The sequence below is a fragment of the Clinocottus analis genome, unplaced genomic scaffold (genome assembly GCF_023055335.1).
Source record: "Clinocottus analis isolate CAN_PGR_092001 unplaced genomic scaffold, fCliAna1.0.p SCAF_16, whole genome shotgun sequence".
NCBI lineage: Eukaryota > Metazoa > Chordata > Actinopteri > Perciformes > Cottidae > Clinocottus > Clinocottus analis.
In genome coordinates, this window is record NW_027175887.1 from 2,922,578 (window position 1) to 2,949,815 (window position 27,238).

General features: G+C 45.6%; 1 protein-coding gene across 5 annotated transcripts; it reads left to right on the forward strand.

Moving 5' to 3' along the window:
- Positions 1–310: 310 nt before the first annotated feature.
- On the forward strand, positions 311–26,521 carry brsk1b (BR serine/threonine kinase 1b). Of its 5 annotated transcripts, XM_068578250.1 has the most exons (21): positions 311–390; positions 896–1,926; positions 2,313–2,407; positions 5,666–5,751; positions 6,029–6,169; positions 7,616–7,732; positions 8,668–8,701; positions 8,827–8,895; positions 9,754–9,900; positions 12,666–12,697; positions 12,993–13,157; positions 14,767–14,864; positions 15,037–15,187; positions 15,476–15,536; positions 16,976–17,585; positions 17,922–17,970; positions 19,028–19,151; positions 19,261–19,362; positions 20,186–20,294; positions 21,312–21,398; positions 21,506–26,521. In XM_068578250.1, exons 2-21 carry the CDS (start codon positions 1,839–1,841, stop codon positions 21,757–21,759), a joined length of 2,619 nt encoding a protein of 872 aa, XP_068434351.1. In that variant the 5' UTR covers positions 311–390; positions 896–1,838; the 3' UTR covers positions 21,760–26,521. The 5 variants fall into 5 exon arrangements, with proteins under 5 accessions (XP_068434351.1, XP_068434352.1, XP_068434350.1 ...); XM_068578251.1 differs by lacking the exon at positions 311–390 and having other exon boundaries at positions 649–1,926; positions 21,312–21,401; positions 21,518–26,521; XM_068578249.1 differs by lacking the exon at positions 311–390 and having other exon boundaries at positions 649–1,926.
- Positions 26,522–27,238: the final 717 nt, after the last annotated feature.

Below are 27,238 nucleotides of genomic sequence, written 5' to 3' on the forward strand. Positions count from 1 at the left end.
AAAGTGTGACTATTGAATATTGCTCTGCATGTGTTTTGCGTTGGTCAATATGAATCTTAATATCCTTCCATGTTACTGACTGGGACCATGTGCTACTGGGTCGGTATAGACCGGTATTCCTCTGCACTTGCAGCCAATCACACAGGATGTGGGACTTTTGCCGTAGTAAAACAGGGTGGGAGGGGAGAGAGGGAGGGGAGAGCGGAACCCGGATGCTGATGCTGACCGATGAGGAGAAGGAAGCTAGAAAGAGGGAGGAGGAGTGTGAGAGGTGTGGTGGGGTGGGGGGATTAAAAAAAAGAGAAAGAGAAGCGGGTATTACGGGCAGCAGCGAAGTGGAAGAAGAAGAAGAAGAGAGGCCATCCCGTGGATGAGGGACACTCCTGTTGGGTGCGGGCAACTTCTCACAAGATTCCTTCTTTTCTGCAAGGCGAATTTCTTCTCCTCTCTTGTTTCTTCTTCTTCTTCTTCTTCGTTTCCCTTTCAAAATTACTGTCATTTTGTGCGGGAGGCGACAGCCAAAAGCGCCGGAGGTGCGGTGATATCATGAGCACAGCCGGCCGGCGGGGAGACAAGAGAGACGGAGAGAGAGAGAGAGAGAGAAGGAGGGAGGGAGGGAAGGAGGGAGGAAGAGGGAGGGGAGTCGACTACCAGCACCAGGCCAGCTGAGGATGCTTGTTGTTTCTAGAAGCAGGATTAATCACCGGGCCGAGCGCTGATCCTCCGCCGGCACACGAGCGCACCTCTCCGGGTCGCTTCTCTTTCTCCGCCCCGTCTCGCGCGCTCTGGCCCCGCGGCTGTTTGCCTTTTTCTCCTTTCCCTTTTTTTTTTAACGCTCTCTCCCTCTCTCTCTCTTTCTCTCTCCCTCCCTCTCTTCCTCTATTTCCCGATGCAGGGACGGGGAGGGGTGAGCCAAAGTGTGCACCGGATATTGGAAAACCCATTCTTCTTGCTGATGCTGTTGTGATAATAGATTATTATCCGGACGACGCGCGGGGGCACCTGCACGAGGGGAAGGGAAAGGCAGCCTCCTGGACCGAGCGAGGCCCGGCGTGAGAAGCGAAAAAAAAGATAGAGAGGAGAGAGGAAGAAGAGGAGGAGGGGGATGTACGAGCCTGGGAAGGATGATGAAAACATTTTTCGGACGGTAGCAGCAGCAGCGGCAGGAGGAGGAGGAGGAGGAGGTGTGGGGGGGTCCCTGATATCGATCACAGAATGGATTCAATCAGGGGCATTCTGACTCGGGATATTTGAGACCCTGCTCTTACAGGAATCAATCTGTGGATAATGCACAGCCTGGATGAGATCTCTCTTTTCGGCTCCACTTTTAGCCAGACGCACCAGCTACACAGCAATTAGCTTTAAACTACTGTTATTTATAGCGGAGGAGGGCTGGGGGGGGAGGGAGGGGGACTTTCTGTTGGGACTATACCTCCAAACCCATCATCACCGGTCAAAACCTCACGCGTCCTTCCGCTCGGTTTTTTTCTCTCTCCACTCTGAATGATGCTGCTTTCCGTGCCGCCCTGAAAGAGACGCAAACCCGAGGAGGAAGAGGAGGAGGAGGAGGAGAAGAAGAAGAGCCCGGGAAATACTTTATTCTAGGCCTGCGCTGAGGTGGTGGTGGTGGTGCAAACAGCCGGAGCCGGAGCAGCTGGCCGCATGACAAACAAGTGCATGGGAGTAGCCTGCAGGGCCCGGCGTTAGAATCACGACCGGTTCCTCTCCGCGCCTCTCTGCCGCCGCCTGGGATGTGCGTGGCGGCGTTACGCACAGGAGCAGCCGCCGTCTTGATCCGCCTCACCGCAGGCGTGTAGAGTTTCACCTCGGGGACAAGGATGAGCAGCAAGGAGCTGACGGTGGGCCTGTCCAACCAGTACGTGGGGCCCTACCGGCTGGAGAAGACCCTCGGGAAGGGACAGACAGGTATGCCCCCCCCCCCCCCCCACCCCAGACCCCCTCGGGGCTTCCTGGTGGCATGGGCGAACAGCTGATTCCAGCATTAACAATCACTGCTTTAATCCCAAGCCTCTTTTATTCTGCTACAATCTCCTAAAGGATCTAAAAAAAAATGAAAATGTATCACATGATGTATTCTTTTTTTTAAAAGTCCATGCACATTCTAATCTGTCTTTTTGAGAGCCGAGTTTGGCCTATATGTTTGTGACAATGTCAGTAAAGCTATTTTGAATTATTTATGACATGCCTCCCTTCCTGTTTTCACACTGCATGATGATTTGAGATATCAAAGAGTCTCTCTCTCTCCCTCCCTCCCTCCGTCTCCCCCCCGTGTGTCTCTTTGTGTCCCTCAGGCCTGGTGAAGTTGGGCGTCCACTGCATAACCGGACAGAAGGTGGCCATCAAGATCGTCAACAGGGAGAAGCTCTCCGAGTCGGTTCTAATGAAGGTACGCCGTGCTCGTGTTTGACCTCGTGTCCGCCTCCACCACCACAGTCTCATCGGTGGCCACAAGGCCCCAAAATCGTGCCGGCTGCCTAGCTCTCGCCGGCCTGCGGAAATAGCAACATCTTTTTTTACATTTCCGTCAAGAAAAGCCCCGTCTGCGTGTTGCAATGTGGAGCCGCCGAGTGTGTGGGCACCGAACAATAGAGATGATTCCCTTCTGCTAATTAAGCCCTCTGATGAAAGCTATATACTGCAGCTGAAAACTGAAAGAAAGCAACAATAATTAATAAAAAAGGATATTCCACATTGGAACGTTTCACATGTGGCCGACGACGAGTTTCTCATGTTCAAACGGTTGCACCTGGGAAAACGTGGGGCCCAAAGAAGAGCCGCGTTGTATTGTTCTAGCAATTCTAGTTGACCTTTATGTAACCTTTAACTCGCCAAGATGATCCCGTTCAGAATTATAATCTCCTTTACAAGGAGGCTTTCTGGCCAAGGTGGCGGCGTAAAAGTGTCCCTACTTTAAAACACAAAAAAACAGATTCGGAAACAGCAAAAAGACAGAAAAAGTTTCACACATGAAAGAGGCGACAGGCTTAAAACGAACCAGCACATCGCAGCGAGGAAATATTTGCCTTTCGGTGTCGGGACAAGTACATTCGGTGCTCAAATGATCCCTAATCCTGTTTTTAAAATCCTGCTGGCTTATAAAACGATCCAGTTGAAAATGTCTGTAGCTCACACCGAGATGGGCGAGTGCGGCCTCGAGGAACGGTGGTTGCAGCTCCACTTGGCCAAAGAGGCCTCAGGTTCAACTAGCGCTCAGACAGGCCGCGATGGTGTGTCAAGCAAACGCAGACAGAGTTGAATATAATCCACACCAAATGGATTTTCGTTTATTTCGTTAGCCAGATGACAAACGCGAGGGTCAAGTGCGTGAAGAGAAGTCTCTTTTACACCACGGAGGAAACCTTCACCCCCTGGAAAATGCCACCGATCCCCCGGTCGTCTGGTTCATGGTATCTCGCTCATCTTGTACTGCTCTGGAGAGCTGCCCATTGAGTACTCGGGGGTGCTAACTGCCAGTAACCGCATTACTGGGTCAGCTTAAGCATGTTTAACTACAAGTAGCCTTTTTTCCTGTCGGCACTCTGCAGATGTGTCTTTTAGCTTCCTGCTCTCGGGGCACAACGCGACACAGAGGCCAAACGCAAGGAATTTAAGACCCTTTTTCTGGCAGCTGTTGCCCACTTCTCATCCTCTCTTTCACACACAGTGTCCTCTTTATTAGGTACGCTCTCACAGGGGTTATACAGACAAATATCTTGAGTATCGCCATGTTTTTTGTTATACTGCATCAATTGTCAAAATAACTGCCAATATCATCTTTTATCATGCACATTTATAATGCATATCGACGTATTTTTCTCACTCAGATTTGAATGTATGGCACATGGTGAGGTCTTTTTTTCCTCGAATGTTATGTTCAATTTTCCTCAAATTAGTCAGAGTGACGATATATCGCAATATATCGAATTGCAACCCATGTATCCTGATACGTACCGCATCACCTGAACCTTGCTAACACACACACACACACACACACACACACACACACAAAGTCTAACACAATCCAATACAACTGTCGACTTTTACAATGTCCACGAAGTTGTTTCCTGTCATGGAGGTGTTCAATTAATTATTTCTTTGTTATTGAGGTCATAGTTAAAAGACGGGCTTGTTGTATTGGATTGCATCAGACTGTGCTTGGTACCTAATAAAGTGAACACTAAATGTATTTATCTATTGCAGCAGATCAATTCATTTCTTTGTAATTAAATCAATGTGTTTCATCAAGGATTAGCAAATAGCCACCAGTGGACCAAGCGTGACTTGAAATGGATTTAAATGAAGGGACTCATCAAAAACACTTACACCTTATCCTCTGATCACAATGAGAATGACAAATTTGCCATCCGGCGATCAATCCCTGCCCCATGTGGAGAGAAGACCGACATGCGCGAGTGACTAGTAGGTCATGCTCGAGACAGCTGCTGAAATGAGAGCTGAACAACTTCCACCCAGATGCAACAAATCAAATGAAACCAATTCATTTTAAAGGATAGGTTCGGATATTTTCAAGTCCCTCTTGATGCAACGCTCACACGACCTCGTGGAGGTTTGTTTATGAGTTATTTTGGTCACTGCGGCCGAGGTAACACTTGTCCTCCAAATACGACTTTTGTCATCGGATCGCGACAGGACACCTTAACCGTCGAGTCTGAGCGCCCGTTTGAGCTCTTGAATAACAAAGTCGCGGTGGACTTTAATCATGAAGAATTCTTTGGAAACAAAACGTTTTAATAACCGAATAAGCAAAAGTTTGGATACAAACAAGTCTGCTGGTACTACAAAGAGGAAAAGCAGGAAATAACAGGGGACTTTCATTGCTTAAATAAACAAGTCACTAAATCTCATCTGTTAAAGCTGATACAACTGAGCAGCTTAGCAACCTAGCTTAGGGTTAGCAAATGCTTACCTATTTAGCAACATTAGCGTTAATTTGAGAGCTTTTTTTTTGTGTGCAACCTTTATAGTCAAATACATAATCTTTTTGCTCAGGTTTGGTTTCCACCACCTCCTGAGGATAAACTGTATATTTGGCTCTTTAGCCGCTAAATGCTCCACCGTGTTCAGTTAGCTCGTCGCTAACTGTCTCTGTGTCTGCAGTTTGGTTCAGAGCCGGAGTTTACAGCGAGTTTTATGGTGTCTTTTTTTACGGTTTCTTTTTGGCTGGTGCTGTAGGTGAGAGCTATTTGGTACAATTTTTAATGTTTAAATATTGATCAGTGCAGCTTTGAGTAGTACAAGTCTGAGCTAGCTTAAAGTAGGCTAGCTTTGTTCCTCTCTTTTTTTCTTCCATTTATCCTACCTTTAAAAAAAACACTTCATCAGAGGAAATAATGATTTGCTTTCTCTGCTCGCTGTCTACAACTCAAACCAACTTGTTTCTCTCTTTAAATGAACACTAAACAGTTGGACAATAACATTTAATACTGCCTCCCTCTGCTCCACATTTGACCTAACTCTGCCTTTATATACTTGCTTCTTCCCTCTCTCTCGCTGCCGTCATCCTTCCTGACATTTCAATCTCCATTCTTTTTTAACCTCCCTCCTCCTCTCCTCTCCTCCCTCCTCCCTCCCTCCCTCCCTCCTAACCTTTCTCCACACGTCTCCCTTCTCCGCGTCCATCCAGGTGGAGAGAGAAATAGCTATTCTTAAACTAATAGAGCACCCTCACGTTCTGAAGCTGCATGACGTCTATGAGAATAACAAATACCTGTGAGTATCTCTTTATCTTTCTCCTTTCCGCTGACTGTCTTTCTTTTCTTTTTCATTTTTTGGTTTAATTTGTCTTCTGGATCTGCGCTAGAGGAACAACCTTGAGTCTGAAAATAGAAAATACATTCTGTAAGATTTAACTGAGATAAATAAACGCATGACATGTTAGATCTAGAGGCTTCAGATTGTGTGTTTGAGGTTGTTATGTGTGGAGGAAGCAGCCATGGCCTGTGTGTATGAATTCTCACATGTTCCTCTGTTGTCCATGTCTGACCAGGTACCTGGTTTTGGAGCACGTGTCCGGTGGAGAGTTATTCGACTACCTGGTGAAGAAGGGCAGGCTGACCCCCAAAGAGGCCAGGAAGTTCTTCAGACAAATCATCTCCGCCCTCGACTTCTGCCACAGCCACTCCATATGGTATGTGAGAAGCTGCTGACCTTAAGGCCCTTTCTGTCATCGCTGTATCCGTTACAGTTTTGCCTCTCAACCCTTTTTGCCGCCATGTCTTCGGTGTTGAGTCAGTTTCTCGATCAGTCTGTGTTTCCACTCGCCCTACCGATCGCTTTCCGCGATGCTTTACCTTAACCCCGGGCAGCTAACGCTGCGAGTACCAAAACCAAACAGAAGACCTCACTCCCACTGGGAAAAGGGGCCATATGGGCTGTTGATTGGGAGCAGAAACACTATTCGAGGGCCCAACACACTTGGACACAAGATGGGCTGTGGTAGTATGAAGTGCCCCGGGTGCCAAACAGCTGTCATTGCATGTCGTACCCCTCCCTCTTCTCCTGTTTCCTGTCTTCCTCGTCACTATCAGCTGTCCAATAAATGTCAAACAACATACATGTACACATGTTTGAATGCTGAGCGACAGTGAACACAAGTCAAAAGTCTCTATCAGGTCATACAGCGTACTATGGACTAGAACTAAAGTTGGGTGATTGATCATGTGACACTATTGGGGTTGTTTGAGGTACTCATCCATAGAGTCAGTGTGTAACCTTTTCTAGATATTGGTTGTCACCCCTCCCTCCTCCACACACAGACACACATTTTCGAGAAACAGGCCGGAGTTACCGCACAGTGCTGCTGTGGAATGAGATGCAGCAGCAAGATGTATTTGAACAAGAATCAATATCAGTTTAAGTGTACGCTATGTTTAGAATATTATCACCAGTTTACCTTCCTGTGAGACAGCAATGCAGTCTATGTTTCCAACAGGGAACTTACGGCGTTATCTTTGCTCTTGTCCAAAGCCGCCAGACTCCAGTGAAAAAAAAATACAATTTCATCCTGCAGAATACAGGAGTTGCTGGTTTACTGCTGCCGCGATCGATGAGTCAATCAGTGTTACTGTGTGACTTTGGTGAATCCTAACTAAGCCTTTAAAACACCAAAGTCACACAATGACTAACTAACTAACTGCTCAGGGTACCTCGAGACCAGCAGCCTCCGTGCTCTGCCTGTTAAAGTGACTGTTTTTGCAGTGGAGTTTTATAAGAGAGCGTAGACGTACACGACGGCTTCAGTTACCCATGGAAAAGAGCTGCCTCACTGTAACGTAAACCTGTGAAAATATTCTAAAAATAACCCGTTTTGCTGCTTCCCCACGTACACAGCAGCAATGTACATGGCTTTGTTTCCTTTGAAACCAACAGCAGAACTGTGCATCACATCATCCACATGCGCATTCATGTGCGCCTTGTGCAGTGAAATGCAGATTTTTGTATAAATATTTACATATCATGTGAAAGTCTAACAAGTGGACAAACATGGTTTATGGTCTGGAAAAAGACTTCCATTGAGGGTGTGTGTGTGTGTGTGTGTGTGTGTGTGTGTGTGTGTGTGTGTGTGTGTGTCCAGTCATAGAGACCTGAAGCCAGAGAATCTTCTCCTGGATGAGAAGAATAATATCAGGATAGCAGACTTCGGCATGGCCTCGCTACAAGTTGGGGACAGCCTGTTGGAAACCAGCTGTGGGTGAGTACTTGGTTATATCAATGGGCTAAAATTAGCTTGAATTTAAATGTGTGCCCAAGACTGTATACAGGGAGTGGACGTAGTCCCTGTGATGTCACCCGTTGGTTCATCCACTGACGATTTAAAGCCTTGAGTTAGGTATTTTTGATCGTCGCCATCTTGTTTTTTTGCAACCAGAAGTGACACGAGAGGGTGGAGCTGAGTGCACCCAAACGCAGAATTTATTTGCCGATCAAAAGGCCACAATTAACTTAATGAACTGAAAACACACAGTGGGAGGGGTCAACTGCCCTACACTGTAGTGGCAACCTGCCAATCCCAAAGTAGCCCCGCCCTAAAGCGTACTCTGCTTTATGTTCTATTTAACTCTAAATGGGACCATAATTTACTAAATGAACCTCATGCTGTATTGAAAAAGACATCAAACAAGCGATTGAGACCCAAAACTCATGTTTACGACATTTACTTTGGTAATAAATCAAGTGGGAATCAGGCCCCCTGATGGCCGTCAGAACAAACTCATTTTTAAGGCTCGTGCACGTTGGCTTCACTTTCACGTGTTTGTTTGTCTGCCTATTAAAAATAACATCTGGTATTGTTAATGAACTACAAATGTGATCATGTATATTTTGTGACAGCACATTAGGAACGTCCACTCAGTGCTCTGTTGTGTGCCCTTGTACATAATTGATGGCTTTGTTCATTAACAGCGTAAGCGGTTTCAAAACTGTGTCCCCGTCAGCAGCAACGCAGATTTATTACATCAAATTATTAAGGGATCCTAGCTTTCGCCTGAATTCACCTATTCAGTCTACTCAATGAATACAAAAGCGAGGGCTCTCAGTTTTTCATCAAATCAGCACCTGCGTTCTTTGTCTGGGCGCTTGGTTGCGTCTGGTTCAATCATTTAATAATGGCCTCTTCTTTCTTCACAGATCCCCACATTATGCTTGCCCAGAGGTCATAAGGGTTAGTTACTTTCCTCTCAGTGTGTTAATGTGTGTGTGGGTGTGTGCGTGCGTGTGTGGGTGTGTGTGTGTGTGTGTGTGTGTGTGCATTTCTAATGCTCCCCTGTCGTTGCATTTGTGGTTTAGGGAGAGAAGTATGACGGTCGCAGAGCCGATGTTTGGAGCTGTGGAGTCATCCTCTTTGCTCTTCTTGTCGTAAGAAGATCCTTTTATTCTTTTTTTTCTTCCCAGTATTGAGTTGTTTTCTCTCTCTGTCCTTTGATTCCCACTATTTAAGTCACACAGAACAATGTTACCTCATACGCGGCCTTCTCTCGACTGTCAGCGTATCAGCCTTCAATCTTAAAGGTACCCTGTGGAGATTTTTGACAACTATTGGCAGCCCGGAGCAATGTTGTGATGAATGAGCCGGTCACCATTTTGTTTATATCTTGCAGCGTCCTACTAGCAAAGTAGTGGGATGAACGAGTGTGTGGGCGATGCGACTTTTCCACCAAATGACAGTTGGTGGCGGTAACCTGCCAAGAAATGCAGCAATGCGCCAGCAAAGAGCAGGAAAAAATAGACAAGGATGGATAAAAGAAAAGCTTTACATATGCGTACAAAATTAAAAAAATTGTGAGAAACATTGCACAAAGACAGCCACAAAGGCTGTATTTGTCTGCAAGAACACTCTGCAGGGTGCCTTTCAAGGGATGGTTCACAAAGGTGACAAAATCCGCCTACCAGCGCCTCTAAAGCTCTTACATTTGCACATTATATCTTGTTTGTTTAATCCATAAATGTAGTACATAACGATAAACAAACAAAATAAAACAGTACTTATTGAGCTTTAGATGTGCTGGTATGTAGGTTTTGTTTCTTTAGGACGAGGCAGGCTTTTAGACTTTATGCTAAATTAAGCTTACCGGCTGCAAAATGATTTTTTACAATGTATCTATGACAAAAAAATGAACTATCAACACTAAACTATTGCCTCTTTTTGTCTCTCTTTCATCCCATATCCTCGTCTTTCTGTCTCTCTCCGTCTTCTCCCGCCATCCCCTTTCCCAGGGTGCTTTGCCCTTCGACCATGATAACCTGCGGCAGCTTCTAGAGAAAGTGAAGAGCGGGGTTTTCCACATGCCCCACTTCATACCCCCCGACTGTCAAGCTTTGCTTAAAGGAATGATAGAAGTCAACCCTGACAAGAGACTCACGGTGAGCAGCGAGGGACCATGGGGCTTATTCAGGGAGAGGACATTTATGTAAACAGTAAATACTAATTAAGTTGCACTTGAGTGTACTAACTCTGAAGTTGTTTTGGAAAAATCGTCCCCTGATTCACCGACGTCTCTCTCCAAACGTAGGAGCAGAGGTGAAAGTCTTCACGGTTGTAATTTTAATTGGGCCAGAAATTGGTTTAAAAACCTGAACCTTTCTGTGTCGCTCGGCGCAAATGTGGGCTATTATCTATTGTATTGTTTTATGTAACGCATTTATTGTCATGTAGTTGTTGTTTTTTAGTCTTTCTTCCCACTAACAACCAATGCAAATTAGCTTGGAGCTAACCTTTGTGCATTTTGTTGTTTACTTTGCGCTTTCCCTGCAAAAGTAAATAATAAAAGAAAGAAAGAAAGAAAGACAGGTACTGGAACAAAGGTAGTCAAAAACTGAGGATCACGCAGAACTAAGCCCTGCCTGGAAGAGCGACATGTCAGCCGTAGACAGCGTGTTCAACCAGGTCATGAAACTACCGTTAGCTTAATCAGCCCGATAGCTAAAGCTGATCAAATCTGTTGCGGGCCACTGGCTCTTCAGATGGCAAAATCGTTATTTGTAGAATTGAGTAGTCCTCTTGACTCCCTCTGTTTTTTTTTAAAAAAAAAGGTCATATTGTTTCACAAACGAATAAACATTTTCAGTGCTAAACGGTTCTCATTCTGAACTGCATGCGGATGGTGAAGCGTCTGCCGCCGTGGAGGGCTGCGGGCTGAGCAAACGGTCACATTGCACCACAGCAGCTTCAACAGCACACGAAGCCTGAACCAGACATTTAGGACGGAGGGAGGAAAGAAAAAGAGCCGGCCCCGGGCTTTGCTTCGAGATGTGACAGGAATTGACGCTGATGACGGACCTTAGAGAGGGATGAGGAAGGAGGAGAGGAAGGTGGGAAGGAAAGAGCAGAGGAATGGGCCTTGGGTATTGCTTAAAGGCACGAGTGGGGTCGGCCATCACAGGGAGGGAAGCTTTTTTTATTTCTGTCCTCAAAGGCAAGTCAGCAGTTCATTTGGAGACGAGACTCATGGAAACCGAGATGCAGGAAGGAAGAGAGGCATAAATATATGCATGTATGTTTCGATGCGAATGAATGGATGGAGGGATCAAGTGGCTCTAGAGGAAGATGGAGGCACTGAGGGTGAAAGAGGAGCGAGGACCTCTCCTCCTTTTCACCTAAATGCCAGCTTTGCCTGCTGAAAGCAAGGCTTGAAAGGAGACAGGCAGTTCAGAGGCAGATAGAGGGGAGCGGCTGAGTGAATAAATGAATGAGCGAGTGAATGGACAGAAAATTCCATTGCGCTCAGGTTTAGAAAGAAGTTGGGATAAAGCCAGCGTGCGGCGCGGAGAGGAATCCACGCTTCAGAGGCCGAGAGGTGGAGACAACTGTGATAATGTGGTTTGCAGGGACTGCTGACAGAGAGGAAGCCTGGTCGTTTAGTCATTCAGCTACAACAGAGCAGATTTAATCAAAGCTGCGGCTTCGTCTGACGAGCTGTTGATTAATGAAGCCTGAAACCAGGTCAGACTCTCTCTCTCTCTCTCTCTCTGTCTCTCTCTCTCTCTCTCTCTCTCTCTCTCTCTCTCTCTCTGTCTCTCTGTCTGTCTGCTGGTTGCCTCCATTAAACACCCAACACGCAGAGAGACATATTCCAATCTAGCTTAAAAAGTATATCTGCAGCTAGCAAGGGGAATGTTAGGAACCCACACATCTTTTTTTTGCCACCTTTTTCAACGTCTTCATGTCAGTTAGGAAACGGGAAGCGTGTCCTCTGTGCTTTTTGAGCTCGTTCACGAATGCAAAGCCCTCGCCGCATACAGCTGCTAGCTGGTTTCCTCTCGGCATACAGTGTTCACAGCAGGCCGACTTTTTACGTGCTTGCAGAAGTGCAGCTGCTCCATTACTCCGACCCGAAGAGGTACTGTGCAGTATTGATGCGATGGCTCTCGCTGTATGCAGGCATGACGTGTTTTTGTAGGCCAACCTCGGAAGTCAGCGTCACTCTGGTGCCTTTGGAAAAGAAGAAGAAGAAAAAAAGCCGATGGTATTTTTCCATTGGGTTTTTGGATTATTTCATTATTATTTAATGTCTCAGAACAAACCATTAAAATCTCCGATGCTTGTGTTAACCACAGACCTTATTCCAGGCATCTCACCAAGAGCCCCTTGACTTTGAGACGAGGATACCAGAGCTGTGCAGAAATGCTGATTTATTTTCAGATTTCATGACTCATTAATGTGTTACTCTCAGCAGGACTGGACTGAGGGGTTACTTTTCCTGGGGTGATAATCGCTCCAGCCATGCCAGCGGCCCGGGGCTGGACATGAACTAAATGCTAACATCAGCAAGCTAACATGTTGATCAGGAGGTGTGGTGTTTATCACGTTCACCATGAGTCTGATGGGCAAATAGCTTTGCACATTAGACAACGTGTACTTTATGAGACTCATGCGCATTGAAAAACATTCAATTTTCTGACCATCAATGCACAAGAGAGCAGCTAAATTAGCTGTCGGTCCAATCCTGACTTGGTAGCTTTAGCCTTCTTCTTGTTTTAACACGTATCTCAGTGTTCAGTTGGACAGCAGATGCTTTGTCTTTGTTGATGTATAATTGTAGAGCTAACTTTGCTATAAAAGCGAGAAACTATGTTTTAATCAATGCTGTAACGCTGTCTTCTCTTTGTTTCCTGTTTTTTTCTTACAGCTAGAAGCAATACAGAAACACGCCTGGTACCAGTAAGTACCACGTTACATTTCCTGCCTGTTCCTCCTCTGCATTTCCTTCTTCACCAAAGACACTGACGTTGGCACTAAAGTCACATCGCGGCACATGGCTCCACCAGCCAAATATCTCATTTCTCTCACCGTCACTTTATCTATGTCGACCTCTTTTGAATGTGGGTCAGCCAATACTCTAACACACAACATACCTCATACCACACTGCACATAGTGCACCTGCTAAGACGTCTGTTTCTGGCATACTAGCGTTTTATTTCTCATAGTTATATATACTGACTTTTTTCCCACCAGGAGTGGCCGTAATGAGCCTTGCCCAGAGCAGCCGCCGCCTCGCCGCGTGTGTGTGAAGAGAATCCTGTCCTTAACAGACCTGGACCCGGACGTCCTGGAAAGCATGTACTCCTTAGGGTGCTTCAGAGACCGGGTCAAACTCACACAGGACCTTACAAGTGAGGAGTGAGTAAATATAAACCATCAAACATTTCCACTTTGAATGGATGGCAATTACATCATTGTGCACCAGTGTTGAGATGTATTGGAGTTTATGACAGGAAGAACATTAATCAAATAGTTTTATAAACCTTCTTTATTCACTGATAGATTACTATTTGATATGAATAGATGGGAGAATGAAGTATTAATACATTAAATCTCAAAGTGGCCAACATTTGCAAGAGAGCGTCCAACTAGAAATAAGGCCACTTGATCCCTGGCCCCATGTGGCCGTAGTTATGGTGGGAGTAAAGGACAAAGTGAGGTTACGACGTATAAAGAGCAACATCGTCTGCAAAGGGAGAAGCTCTGGGGGAAGAGTTGGGACCAAAAACATGTAAATTTCACCCAGGAAACTTCTGTTTGTGTCCCGTGGGGAATCAAAAGTCAATCTTGGCTTGTTACAAGATAAGTAACATTGCATACGTAACGTAGCCGTAGCTACGTAGCGCTCTGAAGCGTCGGCCCACTGACCAAGCTTCCTATTTGATGAGTTGGGAGTGAGAATGTGTTGGCTTGTTTAAATGCTGAAAACAAAATGCATAACTGTCTATGTAGTTACTTTAATTTATCTCTCACGATGTCTCTCTATCCCTCACACAATCTCTCTCTCTCTCTCTCTTTCTTTTAGTGTCTTTTTTTGTCCTTTTGTGGCCAGTCAATTACTTACATCATTAATCTGCTTCGCATGGCAGGAACAAGAGCAACAATGTCAGCAAGAGCTCTTTTATCTCTCTGTTCACCCATCCGTTGTGTCCACCCTCCTCTGATGAAGTCTCTCACTACAGCAGCAACAGAAGTCTTTTAGCATCTTTAAGCTCATTAGGGTTCGAGTCAGTCTGAAGGACCCTAATGAAACTGATCCGTTTCTTATTGTTTTTATTTCTCTGATTCTTGTTTTTCCTCTTTGGACTGCTTTTTGGGGGACTTGTCATACTCCAAAAGTCACCAAATTTTGCACACTTGTCAGGCCTGGTAAAAATAGACATCTGATTGAAGCGGAAAAAAAAATTCTCCAAAGGATGGCTCTCTAGCGCCCCCTAGAAGTTGGACAAGAGACGCCACTAGCCCAGAATGATTGACTTGAAAAACTTCACACATGTCCAGTTGTTTTTTGTTTTTTTTGGCTGTTAACTTTACTATTTTAACTGAGTCACAGCTCTCATCATAACCTTTAGCTGCCACACAAAGCGTGTTTAGGGCTAGCAACATTAAGCATGTGTGCTAAATAGTCAGCTAAAAACAATGACAATTACGAGACCTGATGGGCTGCATCTCTTTAACTCTCCACACGGACTCTTTATCGACCGACCGCTCAAATGTTACGAGTCAATACAACTTGGACTACAAACACAAACCACAACGCTTTGTGATTCTGCATTCATATGCAGATGTCTGTTTATAGAGATTATCATGATATGACCTGACCGAGCCGTAACATTTACAACTTTTTTTGACTTTATTCACATGTGACACTGATAAGACTCTGTCGTTGTTGTATTCTCTGATTTCTCTGCGTCTCCTTCATTTTCTGACCTTCGGTTTCTCCGTCCCTCTGCGTCTTGTCCTGCAGGGAGAACCAGGAGAAGATGATCTACTACCTCCTGTTGGACAGGAAGGAGCGATACCCCAGCTGTGAAGACGAGGATCTGCCCGCCAGAAATGACCTCGGTGAGAACCCTCGCTCTTTAACCTTTTTAACGGCCTATACAACAAGACAAAAGCCTGATCGTGAAAGCTACTTTTCCTCTGAAATGTGCTTTAAACATTGAACACTTCCAAAATGTGAAGAAGAAAAACCTGTATTTTACTCTTTTCTTTACTCATATTCATGTTCTCCAAGACCCACCCAGGAAGCGGGTGGACTCCCCCATGCTGACGCGTCATGGCCGCTGTCGTCCTGAGAGGAAGAGCCTGGAGGTCCTCAGTGTCACAGACCAGGGGTCTCCCACCCCACCTCGCAGGGCCCTGGATACTAATGCACACAGCCAGAGGTCAGAACCAGCACTCGTTGTTTTTTATTCAGTCAATCATTATAATACAATACAATATTATTCCATTTAATATACAAAAACAGAAAGACTGAAAAGGTCTAGGTGGAAGATTATGTTCTAACCGATGGAAATAGTTGACTGCCAAGTTAATATAATTCTTAGAAGTGGGACTAATGCTTCATAACAAGCACAATCCTATATCACACACTACATCATTTATTACGATTGTTGCACCTAAAAGCGCCATTCGCCTCGATGACTTGTGTTGTTTGTTGCTGTCTTCAAAAGGTCCCGCTCGGTCAGTGGAGCGTCCACAGGTCTGTCCTCCAGTCCGCTCAGCAGCCCCAGGGTAAGAACTTCATCTACTCTCTTTAACTGGGTCACACACCTGTTCACTGCCTCGGACCTAGCGGCCTTAAAACAGTCTGGAGACACCAGAGCGCAACGTTTTTTGAACGGTTTGGACTCGAAAAGCAAATTAAGTTTACTCTGTAATCAAGCGTGCTGATGTCACTCAGCTCCATGGGTGTCTCTCCCAAATCGACCATTTTGATTTTAATCTCCCCGTCTCTACAAAGATCCTGGTCGGTGAAATGTTCTGTGTTTCACATCACATAATCTGACTAAATGATTACACTCATGAGCGTGGGGGATTGGCGGTGAAAGCTGCATTAATGTGCAGTTTGTCTCGTTTTCTAATGTCCGGCAAGTATCTTTGCGCAAAGGGAACCCAGTACGTTTTAATAATTATCTGCGTAACTTATATATTGTTGCTTTTGTTTACAAGCAGTTAAAGGAACAGTTTTACATTTCGGCAAGTGAGTTTATTCCTTTTTTTGTCAAGATTTATATGTAAAAAAAGAGTAAAAATGAAGTTAAATCAGCAGTTAGTTAGCATAGCTCAGCACAAAGACTGCTTGCCCGAACATCGCTCTGTCCAAAGGTTTAAAAAGTGCCCGAGCAGCACCTCTCACACATGTTATGTCACCATCATACTTAACGGGCGCCATTGTCTTTTGTTCTCGTCGAACGGCCACGAAAAACAGTTCAATGTCCGTCCTACTCCTAGTTTTATGGACTGCACATACAGTAAAGACCACTTGTCTGAAACTGGTGTTATGCCAGAAAGCTCCATTGTCGTCCACGAACTATTAAAAAACACAACACTGACCCACAATGTCGCACTAGGTGACATGTTCCTTTATTGCCATGAAAGTGTGAAGCTGAGGTTTATTTTAAATTCATCCGCAGCTGAAAATAGTCCCTAATAAATGCAATATTTCCTGCTGTTTGAGGAACATTCGATGGAAACTACGTTGTCTGGTTGTTTTCTATGTAGCTTTGAGTTGAGTTTGGTCTTTTCTTGGTGATGTGCTTTGTCTTTCCAGACTTTTTCCTTTTGAACATGCAGTACACAGTGAACTTATGTATGATCCACAGCTCCAGTGTAGAACTATCAGTCTGGACCATCAACAACACAACACCAAATTTCCTGTGATGCTGTTTTTTTCTCTCTCTACTAACTCTCGCTCAGACTGTCGCCGCTATCGATGCCGGCCTTTTCCATCACACTGTCACATGCTCACTCATTCACATTCCCATTTCATAGACACACCATGCTGCCTCATACAAATGTCCGTGTGCACATGCTGTCAAAAACCACTCATATCGAAGCTTGTTGAAGAATCGTTCCCATGATTCATAATTCATGACCATTGCTTTCTCTCATCTGTCCGTCCCTCTTTCCCTCCTTCTCTCCATCTCTCTCTCTCTCTGTCTGCCCATCAGAGCCCACCGGTCTTCACTTTCAGCCAATCAGAAGTTGCCTCCGCTTCCTCCTCCAAAGACCCCAAACCAGGAAGTGCCACCACGTCTCGGCCCATCCGCCCACCGCCCGACCCCAAAACACAGACCCTGCCCTCAAAGGGCCAAGCTGACCGGCCCCACCTCCACTCCATGAAGTCCCTCCCCCTCCAGACCCCGCGCTCCCCTTCCCCGTCCCCCTCGCCGCTCCTCTCCCCCATCCCACGCTTCTTCAACTTCCCCTCTCCGTCCGTCTTCAAGTCCAAGAACGTCCACTCGTCCTCTAACTCCTCTGCCGCCCCTCCCCCTGTGTCGCAGGTCACGCCGCAGGGCTCGCCGCTGCCCACCCCGCTGGGCACGCCCGTGCACCAGATCCACCACCCCTCCTCCACCACCCCTCCCTCCTCCTCCTCCTCGTCCTCTTCTTCCAGGGCGGACGGGGCCGGCGGGGCCTCGCTGTCGCTGACCCCGCCCTCCAGCCCGGGCGGCAGCGGCGGTCTGGCCGCCTCGAGCTCCGCCCACTGGAGAACGAGGCTCAACTCGTTCAAGAACAACCTCCTGGGCTCGCCGCGCTTCCATCGGCGCAAACTGCAAGGTGAGCGGGGAGGTTAGACGGGCGCGCAGCGGATGGTGGGAATCCTCGCCGCTGATTGGTTGAGATAAAGCATCTCCCCCCCCCCCTAAAAAAAAACAGTTTAAACAATCAGAGTTAATCTACTCACATCCGAGATAGAATCTATTATTACCAAGAAACGGCCACGTGCCCCAGCTTGTAGCCCGCAGCTGTGTTGGTAATGTCTCTGTGATCTCTAATTAGGGCAATTAGATTAGGGCCTGTCATCAAGATTCACTGCCCTTTTGCTTCATTCTCCCTCCCTCCCTCCTTCGCTCCCTCCTTTCCTCCCTCCCTCCCTCTCTGTCTCTTTTCTAGTCCCCACATCAGAGGACATGTCCAGTTTGACGCCAGAGTCCAGTCCAGAGTAAGTTTCTCCTACAACATGTTTATGTGCTTTAGTGTAACAATATAGAGTCCCAGGACCCGTTTACATCAGGTCACATGGGACAAATCCAGAAAGAAACATGGTGTAAATCCAAAACACAAAGAAAAAACATGTAAGGTATCAAATTAAACATACAAATCAGGGCTGCTGTTTAGCAGAAGAGAGAAGCTTTACTCCAAGAAATAAGACTGAATATCTACTGTAATGATCAAGGAGTCCTTTGACTTTCTTATGCCTGCATCAAGTTGTTTATTACAGAGAAAGAGGAACATTTATTAAGTCATGAGTAATATATTCAACTCAATGACAACTCAAACAATAAATAGGATCAGGGGTTAGGGTGAGGGCTTAGAGGGTTCAAATCAAGAATTCATGAAAATGCATTAAAAAAAAAAGACTTTTAGATCATATCACCACATATTTTGTGTATCTACTTGACAATTTATGCAATCTTTTCTTCCTCTAAAACTAAATGTGAAGTATGTTTCCATAAGCTCGTACCAACCAGATTCAACCCACAGCATCCTGCGTGTGTTTAAATCCACAGTATCTCTATTCGGGCTGTGTGTTTCCACACGGACTCGCTTTACAAGAAAAACAGCCTTGATATTCCTCATCTCGGGCGCTGTGCAAACTGAATTTATTGTCCTTGTATGTGTCGATGACCTTAAAACAAGCGCGGCGAGAGCAGACAGTTTGTGTTGTATTTCTTACTCTTACTATTGTTTGTATTTTGTGTCTTTAACATGGATGGAGAATAGCGTTCGATCCCTGGCAAGAGCACAGTTCGGCATGAGCCTCTTGGACTTATTTCGTGCTCCTGTATGAGTTTGTTTGAGGGGGCACTCTCTCGCCGCTGCTCTGCTTTTCATCCTGCCAAATCATAACTGGATAACCAAAAATGCTTTAAATAGTCAATTCCTTGACTGAACACTGTGTCAGTCTTTATGGGCCAGTTAAAAATAACACGCCCAACCCGAATGAACCGCGTCGTTGGAACGAATCCGTCACGTGTCAAACACTTGTTCCCTTGCAGGCTGGCTAAGAAGTCCTGGTTCGGCAACTTCATCAGCCTGGAGAAAGAGGAGCAGATATTCGTCATGATTCAGGACAAGCCGCTCAGCTCCATCAAGGCGGACATCGTCCACGCCTTCCTCTCGGTGAGCACGGGGTGCAGCTGGAATAAGACTCGACAACGGCCTGAAAGCTCGAGACCGAGCACTGAATCCTTTTCACTGAGCGCTCACCCTCTTCTCTTCCTCCCCCCAGATCCCGTCCCTCAGCCACAGCGTGGTGTCTCAGAACAGTTTCCGGGCAGAGTACAAGTCCTCCGGCGGTCCCTCTGTCTTCCAGAAGCCTGTCAAGTTCCAAGTATTGTTATATATTTCATTTCTCCCCCCCTCACCCCACCTCCATCTTTACCAATTCATCCAACGCAACATTCAAACCCACTGAGGTTTGTGTGTCAGATTCTTGTCGTACTCATGATGATGCAATGCTGTACTATTACTATATGATCTGAAGCTTTGAAGCCGGCTTTTTGTGTTCTGCTCTGACTTTACGGTTACTTCGGCTCACAGCTGTTTCACTTTTTGTACAGCTTTATCCTGAACCCTCTGGACCCTGAGCTCATTTTCTATATTTTACATCATTTCTTGAATTCACCTTTTAAAGACAGTTGCATATAAGATACATACCCATGTTTCACACTAAACATCGCATAAAAATCTCAGCTCTCTGTACAATGAGGCTCCATTGTCATGAGGCAAAAGTGTAAAGAGGAAATATGATCTCACCACATGTGGATTTAAAAAATATCCAACGATGAGAATCCAGTTGAAATATTATTTTAATGATACATTTTTGTCTTTATTCAAATTTTTTGAAAAAAACTTGTTTTTATATATTTTATTTTGTTTACACAATTTCAATACTTTCATCAATTATTATGGTTTATTGACTTAGATAACTTGTTCCCTTTGCTTGTACAGATATCTGCTCACAAATGAGCAATCAGACACTAAAACATGTAACTTCTGAGGTGTTATGCAAATACTTTGTCCAAGTTTTCTTTGCATGCTTTGCTGTCTGTGTGTCTGTGTGTGTGTGTGTGTGTGTGTGTGTGTGTGTGTGTGTGTGTGTGTCTGCATGGTGCGTCACAAAGTCATGGACACATGCTCCTTCTCCCCTGCAGGTGGACATCGCTTTCTCCGAGGGCGATCGGGAGCGAGAGAGGGAGCGGGCGGAGAGGGAGGGAAGACGAGAGATGGGCATCTTCAGCGTCACCTTCACCCTAATAACAGGTAGGAGGGCGCGTTTCTGTGCAACAAAGAGAAGAAAAGAAGAGAGCGACACAAAAGCTGGAGGTGTAAGACATGCAATTATAACCTTAGTCCCACAATGCCTTGTGGACTTCCGGTTTTTCCGGTAAGAAACCGGTTATTCCCCCGAGAAGCCGGAGACAACATGTCTGTAGATTTTGCGGCTTCATCCCCACAAAGTGACCGAATAAGTATAGCTATTGGAGGTTTTGAAAGACACAACGTAAGATAACATCTTTGCATCCAAACCTTTTGGACTGGCAGCGATGGGAATTTGCGGCGGTTGCAGCACTTTTTGAAGAAAAGTATTGATGGATTCGCGCAGGACCAAGTGACTCCTGTTGAGCCGGAGCAGCTCCTGTCTGGATGAAGCATTTGTATAGCCTGAAGCTACTGTGAGATATTTTACGGAGTTTCCTTTTGTCAAATAGTTCTGCGTGAATTTGCGTTCCCTCTGGTAAATAAGCAGTTACGCAGTGTACTACATACTGCTCAGGGCTTTTATTGTGAAAGGTAAATACAGTCACCTTGGTTCAGACTACGACGCCTCCGTGTTGTTGTTCAAGGTAGGAAACGTTTATTTTAATACGTGTGTTACGCACAGTGCGATTAGTTTAGCTGCCGAATACTCATAACTCAGTAACAAACAACAAAAATACTTATACATTTAAAAAGAGCCACTAATATGTTGACGCCTTTGCATTATAGACTGAACACCTTTAGTTTTGGTTTTTAGATTTAAATTTAGCATCTTTCTATGTCGGTTATGTGTCTTGTTGTCTTGTTTCATACGACATGTTCTGGTGTTGGTTCTTGTAATGTGTTTTTTGTCTGTTGTTGTCTGTCTGAGTCTGTTGTTGTCTATGGTGACAAATGAGTTTCCCCACTGGGGATTCATAAAGTTTTCTCTCTCTCTCTCTCTCTCTGATCTTCATCTTCACGCTCATCTCAGTTTTAGTGCTTATTCTCAAATTGAACTTTTCGGTTTTCCCCAAACAGGTCCCAGTCGCAGATTCAAGAGAGTGGTGGAAACGATTCAGGCTCAGCTGCTGAGTACTCACGATCAGCCTTCTGTGCAGGCACTGGCTGGTAAGAAGTACACAAACACAGACACACACAAACACACACAAACTACACGTACCCGCAGTTTAGTTGTTTGTTTCACGTCCTCTCTCCCCGGCTTTTCTTTACCCCTGGCCCCTCAGACGAGAAGAACGGTCAGCTCTCCCGCCAGCCCAGCACCCCTTCGCGTCAGAACTCCCGGCGCTCCGAGAGCGGTTCGGAGCGGGAGCGGGAGCGAGGAGAGAAGGAGCGCGCGGCGGACGCTGGGGGCGGGAGCGGGAGCGGGGGCGGCAGCGGGAATGGGGGCGCCTTGCAGAGGCGGGGCTCGGGGAAGGACAAGACCAGACTCCTCTCGTCATCCAACGGGACGCAGTCCCATCCCTGATAAGGAATGTCGTCGTGTGGAAGAGAGGCGAGGGTCATCTGCCTGGCCTTTTTCCTCTTCCCTCCCTCAACCCTTCCCACATTCTTTCCTTCCCTATTTCCTTACCTCCTGCCTTGCTTCCTACCATTATTCCAAAGCGACGGGACAGAGGACGGGGAAAGTTCTTCCTTGTAGCTAATCCGGAGGGGGGGGATACGACGGAGAATTCCCCACAAACGACTAATATTTTGCATAAACGCATACTTGTGGGAGGGTGAAGGAGGCCGGTTCAGCTGATCTCAAGTCAGCCTTCAAAAGGCAGCTTCACCCCGGAGGTGGTGGTGGGGGACAGGCCCGAAGACAGAGTGCGCCACCTGACCAGAGAAATGCAGGAAAAAGCGCTCACAGCCAGGGAAACACGTTGTCCATTCAACAAATCAAGAAAGCACACAACCTTCCCATGGACCAATCACGGGACACGGACTCAAAAACCAACAGGAAACCTCCACTACGTAGTCGAAATGGCACAGGGAGACACTGGCCAAGGACGCGGCGCCTTGAGACATTCTCTTTTGTCATTTTCTGACCCGTCACCTCGGCACCACCTGACCCCACATGTCGAGTCACATGACCAGGAAATGCCGCTCTCTCCTCTTCTCCCCGCTCTCTCTCTGGCAAGTGAGTGCTCTCAAAGCAAAGCAACGAAATGAGGACAACCTTTTGGAGAAAGCATCGCGGGAGAAGTCTTGATTTAGATTTGATTGTTGAAATTGTTTTTTTTTTGTTTTTGTTTGCTAATTAGCAAACGTAATACCGTAACACCTCAACAATCAAGGCGACTTGAGAGCAGCGAAGGGAACGACGGAGAAAAAGAGCTGACGCGACGGAGCCTGACGCGAGACAGACAGCACAGCTTATCCCCCCCGAGTGTTTGAGAGGCATAAACCCCCACATGTTATTTCCGAATTACACTGATAAAGCTATGATACCGTGTTGCCTTTAATGGAGGAGAGAACGTGGATAGCTAGTTAGATTTAGCCCCATTTTGAGGACACTAGTCGCACCACAGGTAGAATGTCTCGCGAGGGAAAAGTCCCACCGGAGGAGGGGGAGCTGAACAGATAGATGGAGACTGAACAGAGGAAAGCTAGCAACAGGTATCCGTTTGGTAGCAGAGGAAGGACACAAAAAAAGAGGAAGAGAATAAAATAGCATCTTAAGGTAACGTAGAGATGACAGTGAAAAAAGAACAAAAAAACTCTTCAAAGTCCATGAAATGACAGTAATTGAAGGTGATAGAAAAGGGGAATTAGAGTAAAGAGGCTGGTCAAACAGGACCTCCAAGCTTTTTAGACCCACGGTTAGGCAACTAAAAACTCTTCCGATGTTCCTTTCCGTTTGACAATGGACGCAGGAGGTCGCATGAGGACACAGGCGGACGCAGGGCGAGGCCTAACCCCCACACTACAGCTTCTGTCTGCCGCTCTGAAAGGAGAGAGGCGGGTGGAGTTGAACAAATTATGTACTTTTTCACAAGTGGGAAAGGTCGATCGCAAAGAAAGACAAAAGGACTCTGGCGTGTCTGTTGTCATAAAAACACTGCGCAAATACTGCCTGGAGGGTTGGGAGGGAAGGGGGAGGGGAGTGGGAGGAAAAAAAGCCACACTTAAAGAATGAAATCTGTCTTGTTTTATTTATTTTTTCTTTTCCATACCTTCTTTTATTTCTACTCTGCTCCTTTTTTTTCTTGTGAAAAGTTTTCGTGTTTGCCACCAGCAAAGTAGAGGGCGGCGCCAACCATGTGAATGTTAAAAAACTCTTTTTAAATTATTCCAAAAGTGTAAACATATTTCTTTCATATATTTATTGAAAATGTATTTATTTATTTGCCATGTTTTTGTGGAAAGTGTGATTTTTATTTATTTATTTATTTGTTTTCATGAATGGAAGAAAAGCAGGAGATGGGTAATGAAAGGGACGTGTCACTTTCAAGATGTCGGACTTTGCTGAGCCAACCGGTTTTCCCTGAGAAAAAACTGAGAAGCAACCTCTCTCCTTTTTCTGTGACGTTGCTGCAAAAGTACCTTCCAGCTTAACATCGTGTCTTTACCTACTTTTGTTTTCTTCATTTCGTAGCCTATTGTTGGTTACGATAGCTGTTCACATTTCTACGACACTAGACAAACATTACACACATACACACACACACACACACACACACACACACAGTTAAGCTCCCTGTGGAGGACTATTTAGGGTTTAGACAAAAGGCTCCATCCACCGGATACGTGTCAGTGTTGAGTTATTCACTCCTTTTGTCCAGTTCTTATTGTTGAGGCTAAGATATGGAATTTGTTACAAAAATTAGATCAAAATGTTTGCGCGTACTTTGGATGGCACTGCCCGGGTTTTCTTCCGCATACACCGAACTGACTCACGGCAAGTTTTGCTGTGGCGACAAAAACGAGCAGCAGCGTTAGCTTAACTTAATGTGTCATCCTCGCTTCCTTGTCTCAGCGTTGGGAAGCGCATTGCTATCGCCAGACGAGTGACACATTCTTCCTGTAACGAGGGTAACATTAAAGCAAAGTAAAATGAACAATCTAGCTACAGAAGCTAACTAGCGGACAGCTGGCTTGTTTGCTGGTTTGCTAACTCCACTGCGCTTTAATGCTAAACTGGATGCATAAAATAAGCTGAACAGAGGGCCGCTGCCTCTAACGGTGCCTCCGCCTTACTACCTGCCACACCGGAGTAGGACAAGCTACCTAGCTACCTAGCTAACGCAGCCAGCCATCCGTTTACCCAGAGCTGGGTCCACGTGAGCTGCAACCACATTTTACCGTCACTCCAAGCCCACTAACTACAATCGCCAATTTCTTTTAAACCAGTCAATTGACCACGGAAAACCATTCATTTTCTATTCTTCTCCTGTTCTATTTCTGTGGAGATATCGCTATTCGTGATCAAGCAACTTTTCATCTCGACACGATCATCAGCTCAAAATTCAGACGTGTCCAGTACTTTGGTTTGTGATGAAATACCTCTAAAACTGACATCGCCACTCGCCTCAGCTGTACTTTGTGTTCACGGGCAACTAGCCAACGTTAGCATGCTGGCAAGTAAAACTAAGAGGGTGAGCACAGCAAACATGATACCTGCTAAATGCTAACACCCGTTAGCATTTAGCTCAGTACAGCCTCACATCATCATGGCTGTTGACTCTTGTTCTGAATGAAAGACCATTCTGCAAACAGGATTTTGGTGACTCCAAACACAAATGTATTTTATTGTCATATTTATTACCTGTGAAACACTTCTGTAACTAACACTTCACTGAAACCATACTATTATTGACAATAGTCTCCCCCCCACTGAACCGAAACTGCGGGAAAAAACTCCTGAATAAACTGTGAAATGTGGTTGGCAACTGCACTGTGACATCCAAGACATCCATCCAACACATTAGCATGACTTTGTCTCGGCTGACAGGGCTGCGGCCGCGTGTGAAACACTAGTTTGAGTTCTGAGTTTAACGGCAGACTTCTGAGATGAAACTCAGAAACTCCAATAATGTTTCCCACATGTGTCCGTAATCCCCTTCTGTAGACAAGTGCGTATGGGAGTCACTGGTTAGGTCTTGCCATGTTTTTTAAAATAATTTTAGAAAGCTTTCGGGAAAAGCATTGACTTAGTGGACATAATCAAGAAAGATTTTGCGGTTGCGCTGGTTTCAAAGTAGATTTTGATGTGATCGCCCCCTCCCCCTACTCTCATGTCGTCAGAGGCTTTCTTTTACCATCTTGGTGCTCAAAGTGGGCCCCTTACGTCAGCGAGGCCATGTGAAAGGTCAAAGGGACAGGGAGGTTTATAGTTACACACTTACATGAAAGAGAGTGTCGTCGTCTTTTTCTTATTCTTGTTTTTATACATAAGGGGCAGAGTCAAGTTCACATTACACCCACTTTTTCGATTAAAGCATATGAATAGGAAGAGGATAGAAAAGAAGGAAAGAAAGAAAGAAGCATGTGGCAGGTGTTGCTCTATTTCGGGCAAACGTTGCATCAAAATCCATTCAAAAAAACACAAGGGGATCCTTGGCACATTTGCGGCTGACAGACTTGCAGAACTCTCCTATTGAAAGAAATCTCCCCCCTCTTGCATTCCTCCTTTAACCCTCCCCACCCCCTCTTCACTATACATTTTCTACACCACCTCATTCCTCCTGTTTGTATTTCTTGACTTGCCCATTTCTGTCCCAACTGCACATATCTCACCCCCTTATATAATCGTCCCTTCCCCTTGTATACATTTTATACGCGCCGTATACTTCAACGCAGAAGCTGTATACATTTGTATACACTCCATGCCTGTCTCTGTCTCCATTGTATGCCATCCATATCTATGTACACTATATTTTATCGACACTGTAGTCACCGTAGGACTCTTCCTCTCATCATTATTGCCCATTCTTCTTCTGCAGTTAGAATTGTACTACTATAATCTCTTGTCTCCCGCCCATATTCCCCTCCACCCCTGCCCTGCACCCACCCACCCACCCACCCACCCCATCTTGTGTACCTCCACTCCACACGGTGGAAAGAAGAATTTGTGACGTCAGGAAAAAAATTGAGGGAGGCGCGTGGGGGAGGGCGGGTCGAGAAAACAAATGATGATGACGACAACGACGAAGAGAAATGTTTGTAGTATAATTACAAAAAAGGAAAAGTGCACTATTATGACAATGATTATTATTGCCTGTGAGAAATACTGACCAATAAACAACAATGGAAATATATGTGGGTGTTTAAGTTCTGTTGTACACTCATGAAGACGTTCAGTCATTATCCGAATGGTTGCAAAATGTCTGCGAGAAGAGACTCGTAAAGTATCTTTTGTTATCAGAGGTTGTACACCAGGAGGGGGAGAGAGGAGTGGAAAGTTGTGTTACCTCAAATATTCAGTGAAAAAACTTTGTCAAAAGTGAATCAGATATCATTTTATATTGGGCTTGTGATAAACAAATGGAGAATTAAAAATCTAAACATTACAAACATATACCTCCCACACCATTAGTGTGAATACAGATTGTGGAGCGTGGTATAAAAGTCAGAAGGTCAGTCAACCAGTAAGTTAGTTAATGATGGTTGACTTTAGGTATTATAGTACATTTTACTCTCATACTCTAATTGGCGATGGAGGTGGGCCATGTTGAACCAGCCCGACCCAGTCGGCTTACCGGGGATTTCCTCTGGCCAGTCCGCCCCTGCTTGCTGGGTAATATGTATGTTAGTACTGTGTAACGTCAAGGCTCGATTTGGATCATGTGAGAAGACGACACTATCGTTTGTTCTTCACGACAGGTAACTAGCTTGCACCATGAGCTCGTCTTCATAGTGTGCGCTGGAGCCAACGGGGTCACTGGTGCAGCTCTTCCTGGGCTTGACCTGTTCGGACCATGGACGTTATCCACGTGGTCATCGGGCAGTAATCTGTACAA

Bases quoted from the DNA above. Each gene is read 5' to 3' on its own strand.
- brsk1b (XM_068578250.1), top strand. From the start codon at position 1,839: ATGAGCAGCAAGGAGCTGACGGTGGGCCTGTCCAACCAGTACGTGGGG. The intron at 5,752-6,028 runs GTGAGTATCTCT...ATGTCTGACCAG, and splicing joins TATGAGAATAACAAATACCT to GTACCTGGTTTTGGAGCACG. The intron at 20,295-21,311 runs GTAGGAGGGCGC...TTCCCCAAACAG, and splicing joins CACCTTCACCCTAATAACAG to GTCCCAGTCGCAGATTCAAG.